Source organism: Sciurus vulgaris (genome assembly GCF_902686455.1).
Source record: "Sciurus vulgaris genome assembly, chromosome: 6".
In the NCBI taxonomy this organism is placed as follows: Eukaryota; Metazoa; Chordata; class Mammalia; order Rodentia; family Sciuridae; genus Sciurus; species Sciurus vulgaris.
The window spans coordinates 142,992,236-143,006,877 of record NC_136466.1 but is presented as its reverse complement, the minus strand read 5'-3'; the positions used below and the strand labels follow the sequence as shown (position 1 = coordinate 143,006,877).

At 43.8% G+C, this 14,642-nt stretch overlaps 1 protein-coding gene across 1 annotated transcript in view; it reads right to left on the bottom strand.

Moving 5' to 3' along the window:
* The window catches only part of ADAMTS12 (ADAM metallopeptidase with thrombospondin type 1 motif 12), a 329,970-nt gene extending 316,116 nt beyond the window's left edge, over window positions 1-13,854 (bottom strand). Inside the window, exons 1-2 of the mRNA XM_079144478.1 lie at window positions 13,490-13,854; window positions 2,479-2,840 (exon numbers count right to left, since the gene is read on the bottom strand). Coding sequence (XP_079000604.1) covers window positions 2,479-2,840; window positions 13,490-13,616 — 489 coding nt within the window. The 5' untranslated portion in view covers window positions 13,617-13,854. The remainder of the gene's footprint in view (window positions 1-2,478; window positions 2,841-13,489) is intronic.
* Window positions 13,855-14,642: the final 788 nt, after the last annotated feature.

The following is a 14,642-nucleotide window of genomic DNA, read 5'->3' as shown; positions in this document are numbered from 1 at the left end:
ACTGGCATGCTCCCAAGGACCCACTCACTCCCTTCAATTAGGTCCTACCTTCTATTTCCACCACCTTCCAATAGTCTAATCCACTTGTAGACTCACATCTGGATAATCAATTGATGAGGTTTTAACCCTGTGATCCAATCATTTCCCAAAAGTCCCACCTCTTAACATTGCCACATCAAAAATCAAGTCTTCTACACATGAGCCTTTGGGGACCATTCCAGATCCAAACCATTACAGGTCACTCTAAGTATGCATCTATAATCATTGGCATATTAGCAAATTAATTTAAAGTTGGCCAGCAAGTATGCTCACAGGAAGGAAAGACATTCATTTTGAGTTTTGATGACTTTTTGATAACACCTCAAAATTGTAAAATCAAAGTGAAAATCCCAAACAGTCCCAGTGGAGTGTTTCTGGTGAAGTCATTCAGTCAGTGATTGGGCTCTAAAAACTTTCCATCATCTTGGCTATCATGTTGTCCTCCTATACGCATAAGGAATCTGAAATCTGAACCTGAAAATGCCCACATGGTGGTTCCCACTGCTCCTTTGAGGCTCTGTGACATTAAAAAGGTCCCAGTATTATACACCCAAGTTTGGAGTAATGCTGAACAGTACGTAGTTTCCTTAGAAAGTACAAGAGGAAAGCAGGGAGAACTTGAGAGCAGATCTCACCCTTGGCTGCTTGCTACAATCACCTAAGAGAACAGTTACTTTATGGCAATGTTGGATAATACCACTAATAAACACCCACCGTTTCTGTTGGTCCAAAGACCACCATGCTCTAACCCACGAAGAGGCACCTGGGTTTTAACTTTCTAGGCTCTTATTAGCATGATAATTATTTGCATGTCTAGTGAACAGAATGAGTTCCCACATTAGTGTTCTCCAGAGCAGTGTGGGTTTTGCATGTTTGTCTCTTGGATTCTTTATTTCTGTGTGCCCATCCTCCCAGATCTGCAGCTCTTTCTTCTCCTCTGCAGAGTCAGAGAAAGGGGGTCAGGTGGCAATGATGATTTCGTGGCTGTCTTACAGAAACGAGAGACCTAGGATTGCAAAGGGAAGAGGTGACATGAAGCCAGAGTGAAGCCAGAGTGAACTCAGAGGATGAGCACCAATGTCCCCCAGTCCAATCAACCACGACAAGAGACCAAAATGAAGAAGAGGGTCTCATTCATGATTTTTTGATGTTTAAGATCTAATTAGGGGCAATGCTAAATATCTACATTTGAACATGCAGATGAACACAAAAAGCCATTAAAAAACCTCTTTCCATTTACTGTACATAGCAATTCATCCCCAGAGGTCCTTCAGAAGATTTCAACAACAATACAATGTTTACAAGAGCGTTCCCACAGTATTCCAACAAAGGCAAACTCTGCAGATACAAGATAAACACAGACCAAAATTTTGAAGAACAAAAATTCTTAGCAAAGTGGCAATAATGGTGGGAGGAGGATTTGGGTCAAGTGTCTTCTGTAAGAAAGCAATGTCACTAGCTGCTTTGCTTAGAAAACCTTGGCTACCTATCACCTTCAGATCTCTGGAATCTTCCCTGCAGTCACCCTCCCAGCACATGCTATGAGCACCAGTATCTGCCTTCTACTCCAACAAGAGGAAAACTTCAAAAAGTGTCAACATGGCCCCCAAACGTTTCGGCCATGTACTTGCTAGAGGGCCGTCACTGCAGCTGCTGCTAGAATAAAGGGAGAAAAAAGGGACAGGACTTCTTTTAAATGCAGGTTTACATTTTGAAAAAGAAGCTTAGTCACACTTTGAGAGGTGGTGTATAATAATAGAAAGACTCAGGCTTAAGTTAACTTGGACAATAAAATTGTTTGATATTTCCAAACTAAGAAAGGGGGAGTAGGACAATGTACATAACCACATCATAAACCACGTAGTCTAGTGCCTGGTGTTTTAAAAACATGGGTGTATCTGCTTCAGTAAAGTCATATTTATGAAGTCACTGAGCCTGGTTCCATCATTATCTCCATTTTACAGATAACGAATAGAAGTGCGCAGGGATCCACTGACAGCCTAAGATGCCACATGAAATCTGATTGTGGAACACATACAGTCAATTATGATATCATAACAGTTACTGTTATCACAACTATTATTAGTAAGACCCTAAAGCAGTTCAACTTCAGGTTACTCCAAAGGTGCTGGCCAGCCATCCAGTGAACAACACCTTGGAGTTGACCCAGAGGTTGAAGACACAACTCAAGTCCTCTTTTCCCCCGATCCCACCCCATGCTCCCCTCTGGTCCCCTTGCACTAAACCCTCAGTGTCTTTACTCTCTGCACCTCCCATACAAATCACCTTTCTCCAACCCCGTTGAAGGTCAAGATCATGACGTCACAGGGGCTCAGTTGTCATGTATCGATGCAGCTGTGAACCTTTTGATAGAGGGTCTAATAGGCCAAAGTTCTAAGGTCCTGGGGCAGGGGCCAGATGACTGGCCCAAGCACTCACCAGTCCATGGCAGGCACTGAGAGCTGCGGTCCCAATTGTGGTTCCCTGCTGCAGAACGGTGCCCTGGAGATGGCAGGGAGGCCCCGAGGAGGTCAACATTTTAACATGGGAGAGGTTCCCATATCGCTTCTCCACGATGTAGCTCTTGGAAAGAAATCTCTGATTGACTGTCAGGTTAAAGAACAGGTCCTTCTCCTCATGTGAAATTTGGTAGTAGACCCAGTCCTCTGAGGAACCCAAGTCTCTCTTCCTCCTGCTGCTGGGGACAGGATGGTTCAAGCTATATGACAGGAAATGCCCACTGGCATCTACTTGGACAGGACCCACCACATGGTATTCTGGCAGGGTCTTGATAAAACGTTCTGGAAGAAAAAAAGACAAAAAAAAAAAAAAAAAAAAATGAGCCAGGTTGAGTCTGAAGCAAGACAAATTCACTGCCACTTGGAACTCAGATCCTAGTTTGATAACCATATGGACACCATCAATATCGATTTCCCCAAGCAACTCAAATTTGCACAGTGCTTTCTGGTTGGTGACACACGGCAGTCGGAGTTGACACTAAAGGACTTCTGGCTATTAATAATTTATCAGGGATGATGTAAGATCAGCATAAATCTATTCAGAATACCATTAGAAAAGTGATGAGATCAGCATATGCATGTGCATGAGTATTTTCCACTAATATAAATAGTTCTGTATTAACTTGTCTTTGGTGCCTTTTATAAAATTTTTTTTTATTTTTTTTTAATTTTTACAGACTACATTTTGATTCATTTTACACAAACGGGGTACATCATTTCGTTTCTATGCTTGTGCACGATGTAGATTCATACCATTGTGCAATCATACATGTACATAGGGTGATGATGTCTGTCTCATTCCACCATTTTTCATACCCCACCTCCCTTCTCATTTCCCTCTATGTAATCTAAAGTTCCTCCATTTTGATAACCACTCCAAAATCAGGACATCATGAGTCTAGAATTCATTGATACAAGTCACAGGGCTCCACGTATAACAAGGTGCTTAAATGCTCCCAGGAACTTCCCACTAAGTCAAGTTGGAGGAAAAAGTAAAAAACATACTGAACCCATCACACACACTGGCAACGCTGCACCAATGCTAGCCTAAGCGTGAGGCCGCACAGACTGCTTTAAAAAGAACTTGAGGCAGGGAGTGCTCGCACATGCCTGCAATCCCAGCGACTCAGGAGGCTGAGACAGAAGGATTGTAAGTTCAAAGCCAGCCTCAGAAACTTAGTGAGACTCAGCAACTCGGTGAGTCTTGCCTCTTAAAAAAAAAAAAAAAAAATATATATATATATATATATATACATATATATATATATACACACACACACACACAAAATGGTGAAAGAATATATTAGGAACTGAGGCAATGGCTTAAAAATAGGAAAACTGTCACTTTAAAAGTGCAAGACATAATCCCAGCGGTTCAGGAGGCTGAGGCAGGAGGATTGCAAGTTCAAAGCCAGCCTCAGCAATTTAGAGAGTCCCTAAGCAATTTAGCAAGACTCTATCTCAAAATAAAAAGGGCTGAGGTGTGGCTAGGTGGCTAGGCTAAGCAGCCCTGGGTTCAATCCCTGGTACCAAAAACAGGGAAACACTCTTTCCCTCCACACACAAAAGGTAAGCCTTTGACTTACCCAAATTTAAATCCCCACCACTGCCTCCTTATTTTGATGATGGAGAATAACACAGGACCTAACTAGCTAGGAATTAGTCATACTCTGGATTACAGACTAAGCAAAACAAACCATTAACCATTTAGTAAAATAAACTAATCTTTTGCTTCAGGGGAAAGGAAGGGGGAAAGAAAAAGAAAAAAGAAAACATTCTATTGCCACCTCACAGCTGAACCCTGGCACCTTCCAACTTGCATTACTTTGCTCGTGTTACTTTCCCAAAGGTTTGAATGTTTTGCATTAATCAAAATCCTGTTTACGCATTAAAGATGAAGCTCAATTTCTTTCTCTTCATCTCCTGATGACCTTTGCAGTGCTTCCTCCTGCCCCTGCACCCTCAGGGCCTTCCTGTCTGTACCTCCCAGAGCAGCCTGACTTTACATGGCCTTTTGCTGTTTATCCTATTTATCCCTGAAACTTTGGAGACCAGAATCTTCACATCACAGGGATTTGGTTCATATAAGCCGATGTATCAATGAACATGTTTGTAGCCAGTGGATTAAACGAATTGGACATGATGGGGTACAGTTTAAAGGAGCTTCCCCCTCAGGAAACAGCTGCATTCAAACATCATTTATAAAACCGTCCTCCTCCACCTTGGATGAAATACGGGGCAGAGGACAGTTTCCACTCTCAGGTACTAATAGATCGTCTCAATTTTTAAGTGTAAAAGTTCAGACCTATTCCTTCCAACTGGGACATTTAGGCACAACTTACCGCATAGCGACAAGGACAAATCTTAAAAACAATGCTCAATGAAAAATAAGAATAAAGACAAGTTAATACAGAGCTATTTACATTAGTGGCAAATACTCATGCACGTGCACAGGCACACACACAGAGGCACACAATAATAGATTTTCAGAACATGTGTAAACAAAAAAAGTACATATGGAATCTGTTAAAATGGGTTTCCATGGAGAAGAATGGGAGTGGGAACCAAGGACAAAAATGTACAAATACATAACAAAAAAAGAGTTGTACAAATCAACGATGCTAGTGTGCCATGAACTGAGGAGTGTGATGACAGTCTGCCTGCACCTCCCACTCACTCCCCAGAAATGTCTGGGCAGATTTAGTATTGGCACTTCCCGGCCCTTCCAAGCTCAGGCCTGAATACAGAGGGGCGTGGCCAGATTGGCGAAGTGGGCGTGGCCAGCTTCTGCAGTATTCCCCTCCTGCTGCTCTCTCTTCTGCCACTCACAATGATGGACCGGCTGCTCCAGGTGGAGCAGAGGAGGGAAGTGCGCTGCAGAAGGTCTTACCTGACTGAGTGTAGCTGTCATCAGGCAACGCTGCCAGAGTGTGGACAAGGTCCTGATGCTGAGCCCTGCTCTCAAGAGTAGGTCTCTGAGCTTTGGGTGACCTCCGTCACTGGGATTGTCCAGGTTCCCTCAATGTGGGCAATTCCTCCTCCAACTGGCCACCCTCAGTCTTTCCATCTGACACCCCTATATTGTAGCTGCGTCACCCTGCAGTATGTTCTCTTCGGCATTTTTTCAAGATGACCCAAGTTCTTTCCCATGGGGCCCAAATCTGGCTCACAGGAAATAACCGTGATCCCTTCCCAGTCCCCCAAAGTCAGGGAAATCATAACATTCTTGTAAGGCCAACCTGGTGGTTGGCTCTGTGAACAAATGCCATTCCAACTGGTCTTTTGTCTATCTGTGCATGTCCAGGCTTACATGCTCATCCCCAAACCCACCTCAAACTCTCTGAGCTCTTTGAAGGCCCCCTTAAGGGGGCACAATAGAGGGGAACTCCCCAGTACTCTCACTCTCTCCTGAGAAAGTCTCCCTCCAATATCTTTCCATTGACCTTTAAGCCTTTCATGTATGCACAAGAAAGGGAAGTCTTAGAGTCACATCAGTTCTTTGCAAGCTCTGCTTACATGGTCTGGAATTCTCTTTGTGAATGTGTGGGACATTAACCTCTTTTCTTCCCCCCCTCACACTTATGGTCTCAGCAGAAATCAAGACAAAATGAAACATCTCATTTTAATACCATTTTACATATCCAAGTCTCTGCATCTCCACCAAAACAGAGAAACAAGTGTTTTCTAAAAATCTTTTTTTCCCAATACGCTGTTACTGAGCAAATGAATGTGAATACAACCAAAAGCAACTACATCAAAACATAAACAAATAAATTCTGAGCAAAATATTATACTCTTTGAACAAGACTGAGAAGAATCAAAAATGTCTTGTTTGTAATACCCAGAAAACAGCTACAATAATTTCAAATTGTCATGAAATGGAGGCAGACAAGTGCAATTTTAAATCAATCTCATGGTTTTAAAAATGGTCCTAAATAGACAATTTTTGTAAATCGATATGTCAAAACAATGTATTGCATATTTAATAAACATGGCGATTATGCATAAATATGGAAACAATAGGATATAGTAACAAAGGGTAATAAATACGTAATTGTGTCTTCACTACAACCACTACGTGTGATACACATACACATGCATACACATGAACCAAGCCTTGCAGATAATATGTAAAAATGATGGTGCTCTTTAGGGCATGACTTTTCCCTTTGAAATTTGTCTTTACATGCTGTTTCCCAATTACTTGTAAATAGGTGAAAAGGACTAGGTTCTATGCTGTACTGAGGAGAGGAGATGAGGAAGGGATGCCAACACCGCAATGCCTACTGCCTGTGCCCATCCCGCTGGCTGAGTCTCTGGGGAAGAATTAACCTTGGGGAGGCCTCCTCCACACATTTCCTGGAGATGAGACAGGGTTAGCAGCAGTTAAGCTCAGTGTCCTCTCAGGCTGAAGGAGTTTGGTGTAACAGATCAGGAGGGATGTCAGCAGGAGGTAAAGGTGGAGGGAAAAGCAGGCTGGAGAGTAGAGTGAGCCTCAAGTGATGGGCTGGACATTCTTTCTGCAGTGTGCAGCCACCCTGGCCATCCAGCAGAGAAATGCAATAATCCCACTTTGGGGTTAGAAAAACAGTAATGAGTAGTCAAAGAGTTATTTCAATTTTTTTCGGAGAAAAATACATCTTTTCCCATAAGTTTCCTGACTTGAAATATGCCTCGGAGGAACTGTTTCTGAAGATATATCTTAGAGAAAATCTTAAATATGATTTTTGAAAGTATAAAATGAAAGACTAAGGGGCTAGGGATATAGCTCAGTTGGTAGAGTGCTTGCCTTGCAAGCACAAGGCCCTGGGTTCAATCCCCAGCACCGCAAAAAAAAAGACTAAGCCCCAAAATCTATTGCCTAAAGAGTAAAAGAGCAAACAAATTTACCGATTTTTTTTTACCTAGTTGCTTTTGATCTAATGAGCTTTGAAAGACAGCCAACATAATTTGACTGCATAATAATATAATGATAATAATTATAGTAACTGTTTAATGAGCACTAACCACCAGCCAGGTATGATAAGGGTTTCCTCATTCAACACTCAAAACAACCGTGTGATACAGAATCAGTTGTTATGCCCATTGCATAGGTAAGGAAACTGAGTCTAAAGAGTCACTCTGCAACGTTACTTGGATTGAAATGCTGAGCTTCCTATTTCAAAACCATGCTTTCAACCGAGGAATCGCATGTTCATGAAGAGGAACAGATGCCAAGAGAGCAAACAGAGTTAGAGGAAGCAGCACTGCTCCTAGGGATGATGAGCTGACCAAGAAAGAATGACTTGATTTCTTTATTTCTCAATTCACTGAGCAATACATGGAGATAAGAACCGCCTCTTAATTAGACATGGTAACGGGAGATACTATCAGTTTTCCCTCCTGATTTGCTAGCAAAGGAAGGTGGTCGTGAGGCTCCAACGTCCTAATACCTGCAATGGATTTAAAACAATGCTTGACAAGTAACACTGACTAGCTCAACACTAACGTTGGTATTAAAGACAGAAATGTGGTGACCTGTGATCTCATAGTTATGAGATCTCTAGGCAGAGATAGGAGAGAAGCCCAGTTCACCGTGGCTTCCTCTCGGTAGGCACTCTGTGTTGATTCGTTACCTATTCCCTTAGCCAGCAGAAAGCAGAACCCACAGGGGATGTGATGGATGGAGAAGGTGGTGTCAGGAAATAACAGTAGTCCTAATTTTTATCATTTTTTATGGTCACACATGACAGTAAGAGTATACTTGTTTGGTCTTCTCTAATCCTCAAAGTTCCCTGGGGCAGTATTATTAACTGTGTCCCTTGTGGCTACGATTTAGATGTTGTTTGTTCCCAAAGGTTCATATGCTGGAAGTGTGGTCCCCAGTGTGGGGGTGTGGAAATCGTGGAATCTTGAAGGGCTAAGGCCTCGTGGAAGCGGTTATGGTTAGGTCACTGGGGATCCATGCTTGGAGAGAATGAATGTACTTCTTACATTATCCTGTTTAGTTTCCACGAAAACAAACTATAAAGAACAAGCCTGGCCCCTGAACCCTTTCATTTCCTGTCTCACCATGTGATCTCTCCCTCTCACACCTGATCTCATCATGATGCATATGCTGCAATAGAGCAAGAAGGCCCTCATCAGAAGCAGAGCCGATGTGACCCCTGATCTTGAGGTAAGTAAACCTCATTTATTATGTATTACCCAGTCTCAGGTATTTTGTTACAGCAACAGAAAATGAAGTAATACACTCATCTTAGCCTCCACTCCTATCTCTGTAAAGATAAAGTGGGGTGAGGGCAATCTGACCCCAGAGCCCACACGTTTAAGCTCTGTCCTCACCACTTCTTTAGGATCTACTGAGGATCAGATGTTCCTGTGGGGTGTTGACGCCGTCCAGCGGAGTCAATTTGGTGGGGGAAGACAAACGAATAGTGAGGCTCTTGAATTCGGAACGGTTTATTGTAGAGTCAGGAAATCCGGGAACTCCGGCGCTGGAGGAGAGCCAGTTTATATCCCCTCCAGGAGGTGAAGGGTAGGGCTGATGCCAATTATTAGGCGAGGAGCTAGCCGTCTAATCACGGTAAAGGTCAAAAACAAGCAGGCACGATCAGGAACACTCAGGAACACCTGTGCATGCGTTGTGTGCGTGGACTTAATTGAATACAGCCAATGATAAATCACCTGAGTGTGCTTATGTTAATCAACCTCCTCACTGCTGATGTGAGCAAAACAACTTCTGGCTGGCTGCCAGGCGCCATCTTGGTGTAGTCTGTATGGCATAGCCCCCAGCAGGGCGTCAATAAGACTGGGGAAAAGGCAGGGGATGGAGATGCTCTAAAACTACATCACAACCTGCACTAGGGTTTGGGGAAATAAAGGGTAAACCCTGAAAAGTTTTATTTGCCTTGTTCAAAATCAGATTTGGAAACCTAGTTCTTTATGAGAAACTTTGAGCGAACCCTATGGGCACAAGTTGTTGAAAATATAAAGCACCAAGAGATCTTTCATCCTTGGCTTAGAAAGGAGGGAGAGGGAAGACAGTATTTACCTGACAGCTTTTTCGAGTTGAGGTTGCTCTTTTTTTTATGGAACATTCCACCAATTTCTGTGTCATGCTCATCTCTGTATAGTTCCAATTTTGGAACTTTGTTGAAGGAGGGCAATCTGTACTTATTCTTTATGTTTACTTCTATCTAAAAGAGCAATTGGTTTTCTAAGACTCCCTTACTAAACAAGGCAATGAAATTGTGATAACAGTCAGTGGTTTGTTTTCATAATTATCTTCCATAGGTTGCTATAACCATAGAACTGTACTTTTGTTATAGTAATTGACAAGTTGCGGAGAATCATGTAAGTCCCCTCAAAGTTGTAGGATTCTCCACAGGAGGCTGGATTTGCTCATCAATTCTATGAAAACTCATCTTCCCACCAGACAAGATTACTATAATTAACACAATGAAACTGCAAAGTCTCTTCTTACATTAAGAAAATACATAGAATCATTTGCTTCTTGCAAATTTTTTTTTTGCAAATAGCATAAATAAATGATTATAGCTTTTGTCTTGAAACCCTGCAATACTCCTTCTGTTCTTATGCAAGTCCGTGCACCCTGGAGCCTGTCTCTAACATGGGATAAAGTGCTTGCCCTATTGATTGCATGGAATTGTCAACAGCAAAAACAGACCACAGAAGTGACTGGTGCCTTGTAAACAATGTAGATGGTTCCCAACTTTTAATGGTCAGCTTGATGGAGGTACAAAAGTCATGGGCATTAGTGGAAACTACTTTGAATTTTATTTTTTCAGAGCCAGTGATATTTGGTATGATATTCTCTTCTGAGGATCAGCAGCAGCAGCAAGCCATGTCCCAGTCAGTCAGGCAACCACAAGTGGAAACAAGTCATACCTCATAGTACACTGTGTTGCTAAACTGGAATGTTGGGGAGGTTTGGTGCATTAAACACATTTTCAACTTATGATAATTTCAACTTCAATGGGTTCATCAGAATGGAACCCCATCATACACTGAGGAGCATTTCTACAGAAACAAATAAACTTAAGGGAATATTATTGGTTGTAGAAGAAAGGTAGAATACTTTGTACAAGATTAATCTTTCCTTTTGTTTCGGTACTTAGTTGTGAATCAAGAAACGTTGGAAAAGTCACAGCACATTCTTACATCACAAACGAGTGATGTGGAGAAACTACTGGGCAGAATTAGTCAAGCCTTCTGGTGTCTAGCCCCTGAAAGAATTGGTTTTATCTTTGGCCAACCCTGAGAACGAGAAAGAACCTTCAAGGTTATCTAGTATCTGGATTATCTGGATCCGTTCCTAACTATAAGACCCTGTGTAGCCTGCTTCAACCCCCTAGTGAGGTGGCATTTAGTAGGTGCTTAAGAAATACAAATTGACACACACTCTAAGCACCTGGGCCTCCTATTTCTCACCTGTGAAAATAGGGATGAAAAGGTTAAGTGAGATGATTTCTTTCAAGTTGACAGGTTCAGTACCATAGTATAACTTTACAATGTAGTCAGAGTGGAAATGAAATGTCATTTGGGGGCGAAATCTAGGTCATCCTATTCCCCGGAAACTTGAGAATCCCCTTATAAAGAGAAGAAAAATTCTCTCCTCTCTGTACCCCTTAGTTCTAAATGAAAGTCTGTTTTAGTCAGCTCTTTCGCTGCTGTGACTATAAGAGCCAACAATAACAACTGCAGGGGAGGAAAAGTTTATTTGAGGGTTCACAGCTTCAGAGGTCTGAGTCCACAGAAAACCGGCTCCATTCCTCAGGGCTCAGGGTGAGACTAAACATCATGGCAGGAGAAGGTGGCTGAGGGAAGCAGCTCACATGGTGATCAGAAAGCAGAGAGACTCTACTCTCCAGATACAAAATATATACCCCATAGCCACACCCTCAATGATCCACTACACCCAGCCACACCCCACCTGTCTCCAGTTACCACTCAGTTAATCTCACTGATTACTTTAAGGCTCTCACAACCCTATCATTTCTCCTCTGAACCTTCTTGCATTGTCTCACATGTGAGCTTTTGGGGAACACCTCACATCTAAACCATAACAAAGTCTGCTTAGAAATTTATCCTTAGCACCAAGAGTGGATTTCTTGTAAATTCATTAATGAATTAAGATTGGTGAAACAGCTTTTAAAAACAAATTATTTTAAAATTTAAATACATGTGCATCACTAATAAGCCTGGAGCACTTTATGTTAAATCTCCATATTAAATATCCTCAGCATATAACCCTAAAGGTGACTAGGTGAAAATCCCTTCTCACTTTCCAGAGAGGAACTAGTAAGGCTGAGATGTCCACTCCATAACAGGCTGAATTCCCTTTCAAAGATATGCAGCAAGCCTGGCTGAAACCAATGCAGGAGAATGTGTGTCTTTGAACCAAATCCTCTCCAAATGCCCTGGGAAGTGCTTGCAGGCTTTGTTTGTGCTGCCCCAGAAGAGAGACTTTTCACAAAGGGACTGTTTTTCAAAGAACAACAAGCGCTGCTATTTTAAACTTGGGGGTGGGAGATTGTATCTGGAACGTTTACACAAGCCACTGCTGGCTGATTGACATCTCACCCCAGTGTTTGCAGGCTCCAGCTTCCAAGTAAAGCAGAGGGAGGGACTTGCATCAGATAGCTCTCAAAGCTGCGGGCAGTCCAGTTCCCCAACAGTGTTTGAACTTTGCAACGTGGGCAGAAAACCCTGCCTAGAAATCCCCTAAACTTGAACAAGCTGGTGAAGCTTTTCCACTCAAGTGGCCTTAGGAATTAAAAGATTGTCAGAAAAGGACACTTCCCAAGACCTGAACATGGTTACCAAACAGAGGACTTAATGAATGCTAACCCAGTGCTGTGTGTGTGTGTGTGTTATACCTACTATTTCAATGGGGTAGTGCTGCATGATTGTCCAAGTCAGGCTCAGGTTCAAAACCTTGCTCAACCATCGACCATTTGCAGAGGTCACGAGTCCTTCCATCTTCAGCTTTCTCCTCAATGAAGTCGGGGTTATAGCAATGGAACCTGCACCCCAGAAGGTTCCTGCTAGTGGTCAGATGGGCTGATACACACAGGCCATTGCTCTTGCTCTATCTTCACCAGAGGCACAATGAACTCTCTCCACCAAACAGGAAAAAAAGGTCTCTGAACTTAGAAGTCAAAAAAAAAAAAAAAAAAAAAAAAAAAAGGCCCAGCAACAGTACTACCTTACCCCAGGATTTAGGCTTAAAAAGTAATAATGTTAAAATAACAAACTGCCCCAGCACAACTCCTCCAATGATTTCTATAACATGCATTTCACAAAATTCAAAAAGAGAACCAGCCAGCTGCCAGGCAGGACAGGGAAACGTGAACCCCTCAGAGGTAAATTTTCCCCACAAGGGCTGTTATTTTAAAAACACAACCCTAAATCTTTCCAGGAAATCAAAACACAGCCAAGCGTGCTCAGCAGGAGGGCGGAATCACATTTCCCCTTCCCTGACCAGGAGTTTAAGACTAACTACAAACATTGCAATGACCGCCAGTGGCCAGTTGGAATTTTTTTAGAACAAATGATTTTTTTTTTCCTGTTCAGAATTTGAAAAATAGGAGGTTGAAACAAAGCAAAGAGAACACAAAAGGCAGAGAGAAAGAGAGAGAGAGAGAGATTGCCAGCTCCCTCTTGAGTCTTTCAAAGACCGCAGTGTCACCCGTGTGAAAGGCAGCGGGACACTACTTTTCAGTGGGAGTTGTTATCCTCTCCCCAAGTGCTGGCTCCGGCGAAAGGCGAGCCTACCTACCGAGCTCCCAGCCCAGGTTTCCTTAAACTCAGCAGAAAGCGATGTGCAGGGTTCAGTTCTACCAAGTGGGGGAAGGGAAAAGGAGCGACCAAGTTTCCACATGTCTCCCCACCACTGTTTTAAAAGGAAATAAAGAAAAGTCACTAACCTTGCCTGGGGTCTGGGAAGCGAACCGGGCCCGGCTGAGGTTGTCTCCCATAGCAAAGCGCCCCAAAGTTAAGGAACTGAGCCACCACGAACAGGTCTGCCAGCCAGCTCCTCTGGGCACATGGCATGGTTCAGTTGTTGGGGAGAAGCAAAGTCAAAAAGTTTGAGCCCTCAGTTCCAGAAATCAAGTGCTCGCCTGTGGCCGCGCAGGAAGATGCAGGGGTGCATGGTCCAGGCGTGGGGCGGGAGCGGCGGCAAAGCTGCCCTGGATCGCCCTTTAGATTTTGAAGCAGAAAGGGGCTAGCTACCTTTTTCCCCTCCCTCCTCCTGAAAGGGGAGTGAACCAGCTGACAGTGTCTGCTTTCGGCCGGGTGTGGAATGGGTCGGAGCGGGAGGGCGCAGCCCACCCCAGATCCCCACCCCAGATCCCCACCCCTCTGCCTCCGGACGCCCGCCCGCCCGCCCGCCCGCGGGGCCTGCAGCCAGCTCGGTGCATCTTCCTCCGGGACTCCCACCCCCGCGCTCCTCCCGCCCAGCCCGGAGCCCCGGCGGTCCAAACAGGGGAGACCCGGGAGAGCCACCCTGACCCGCACTAGAAGAAGTCGCTAATGGAGGTCCCCAGGCCAGCCCTTCACGGGGGCCGAAATACAAACGCAAATGTTGAGTACCCTAATGGGCCATAGGGGACCCAATTCCTTCCGTTCTCCCTGTCTGCCCTGCCCAGTTCCTTAACTTTTCCTAATGCCGCTCTACCAGTGCTTTCTCTGGCTGCTCACCGGCTCAGACAGACCTCTTCGGGAGCCTCTTCAAGACCTCCACTTGAAAACTAATAGACAGCTTTTCTCTTTGCCAAGTCACACAAAGGAAAATGGTCCCAGCTGACAAGTCCCTTCATTTGCACAGTGAGGTAGGTGACTGCGACAAAGGCTTGTGAGACCATCTGGTCTGCAGGTCAGGGCATGCTTTTCTACTAAGAAAATTTCATCTTCACTAGCCCACCTCCCACTCACTCAAAAGGAAACAAAGAAAGTGGTATCTCAAGAAGGTATCTATCCAATTGATGTGAACAGGCTGCTTGTGGTGGAGGAATACTATTCTGAGGCTCAAGCTGTGAGAGAATGCCACAAACCAGGGTGCTTGCCAGGCATCCGGAG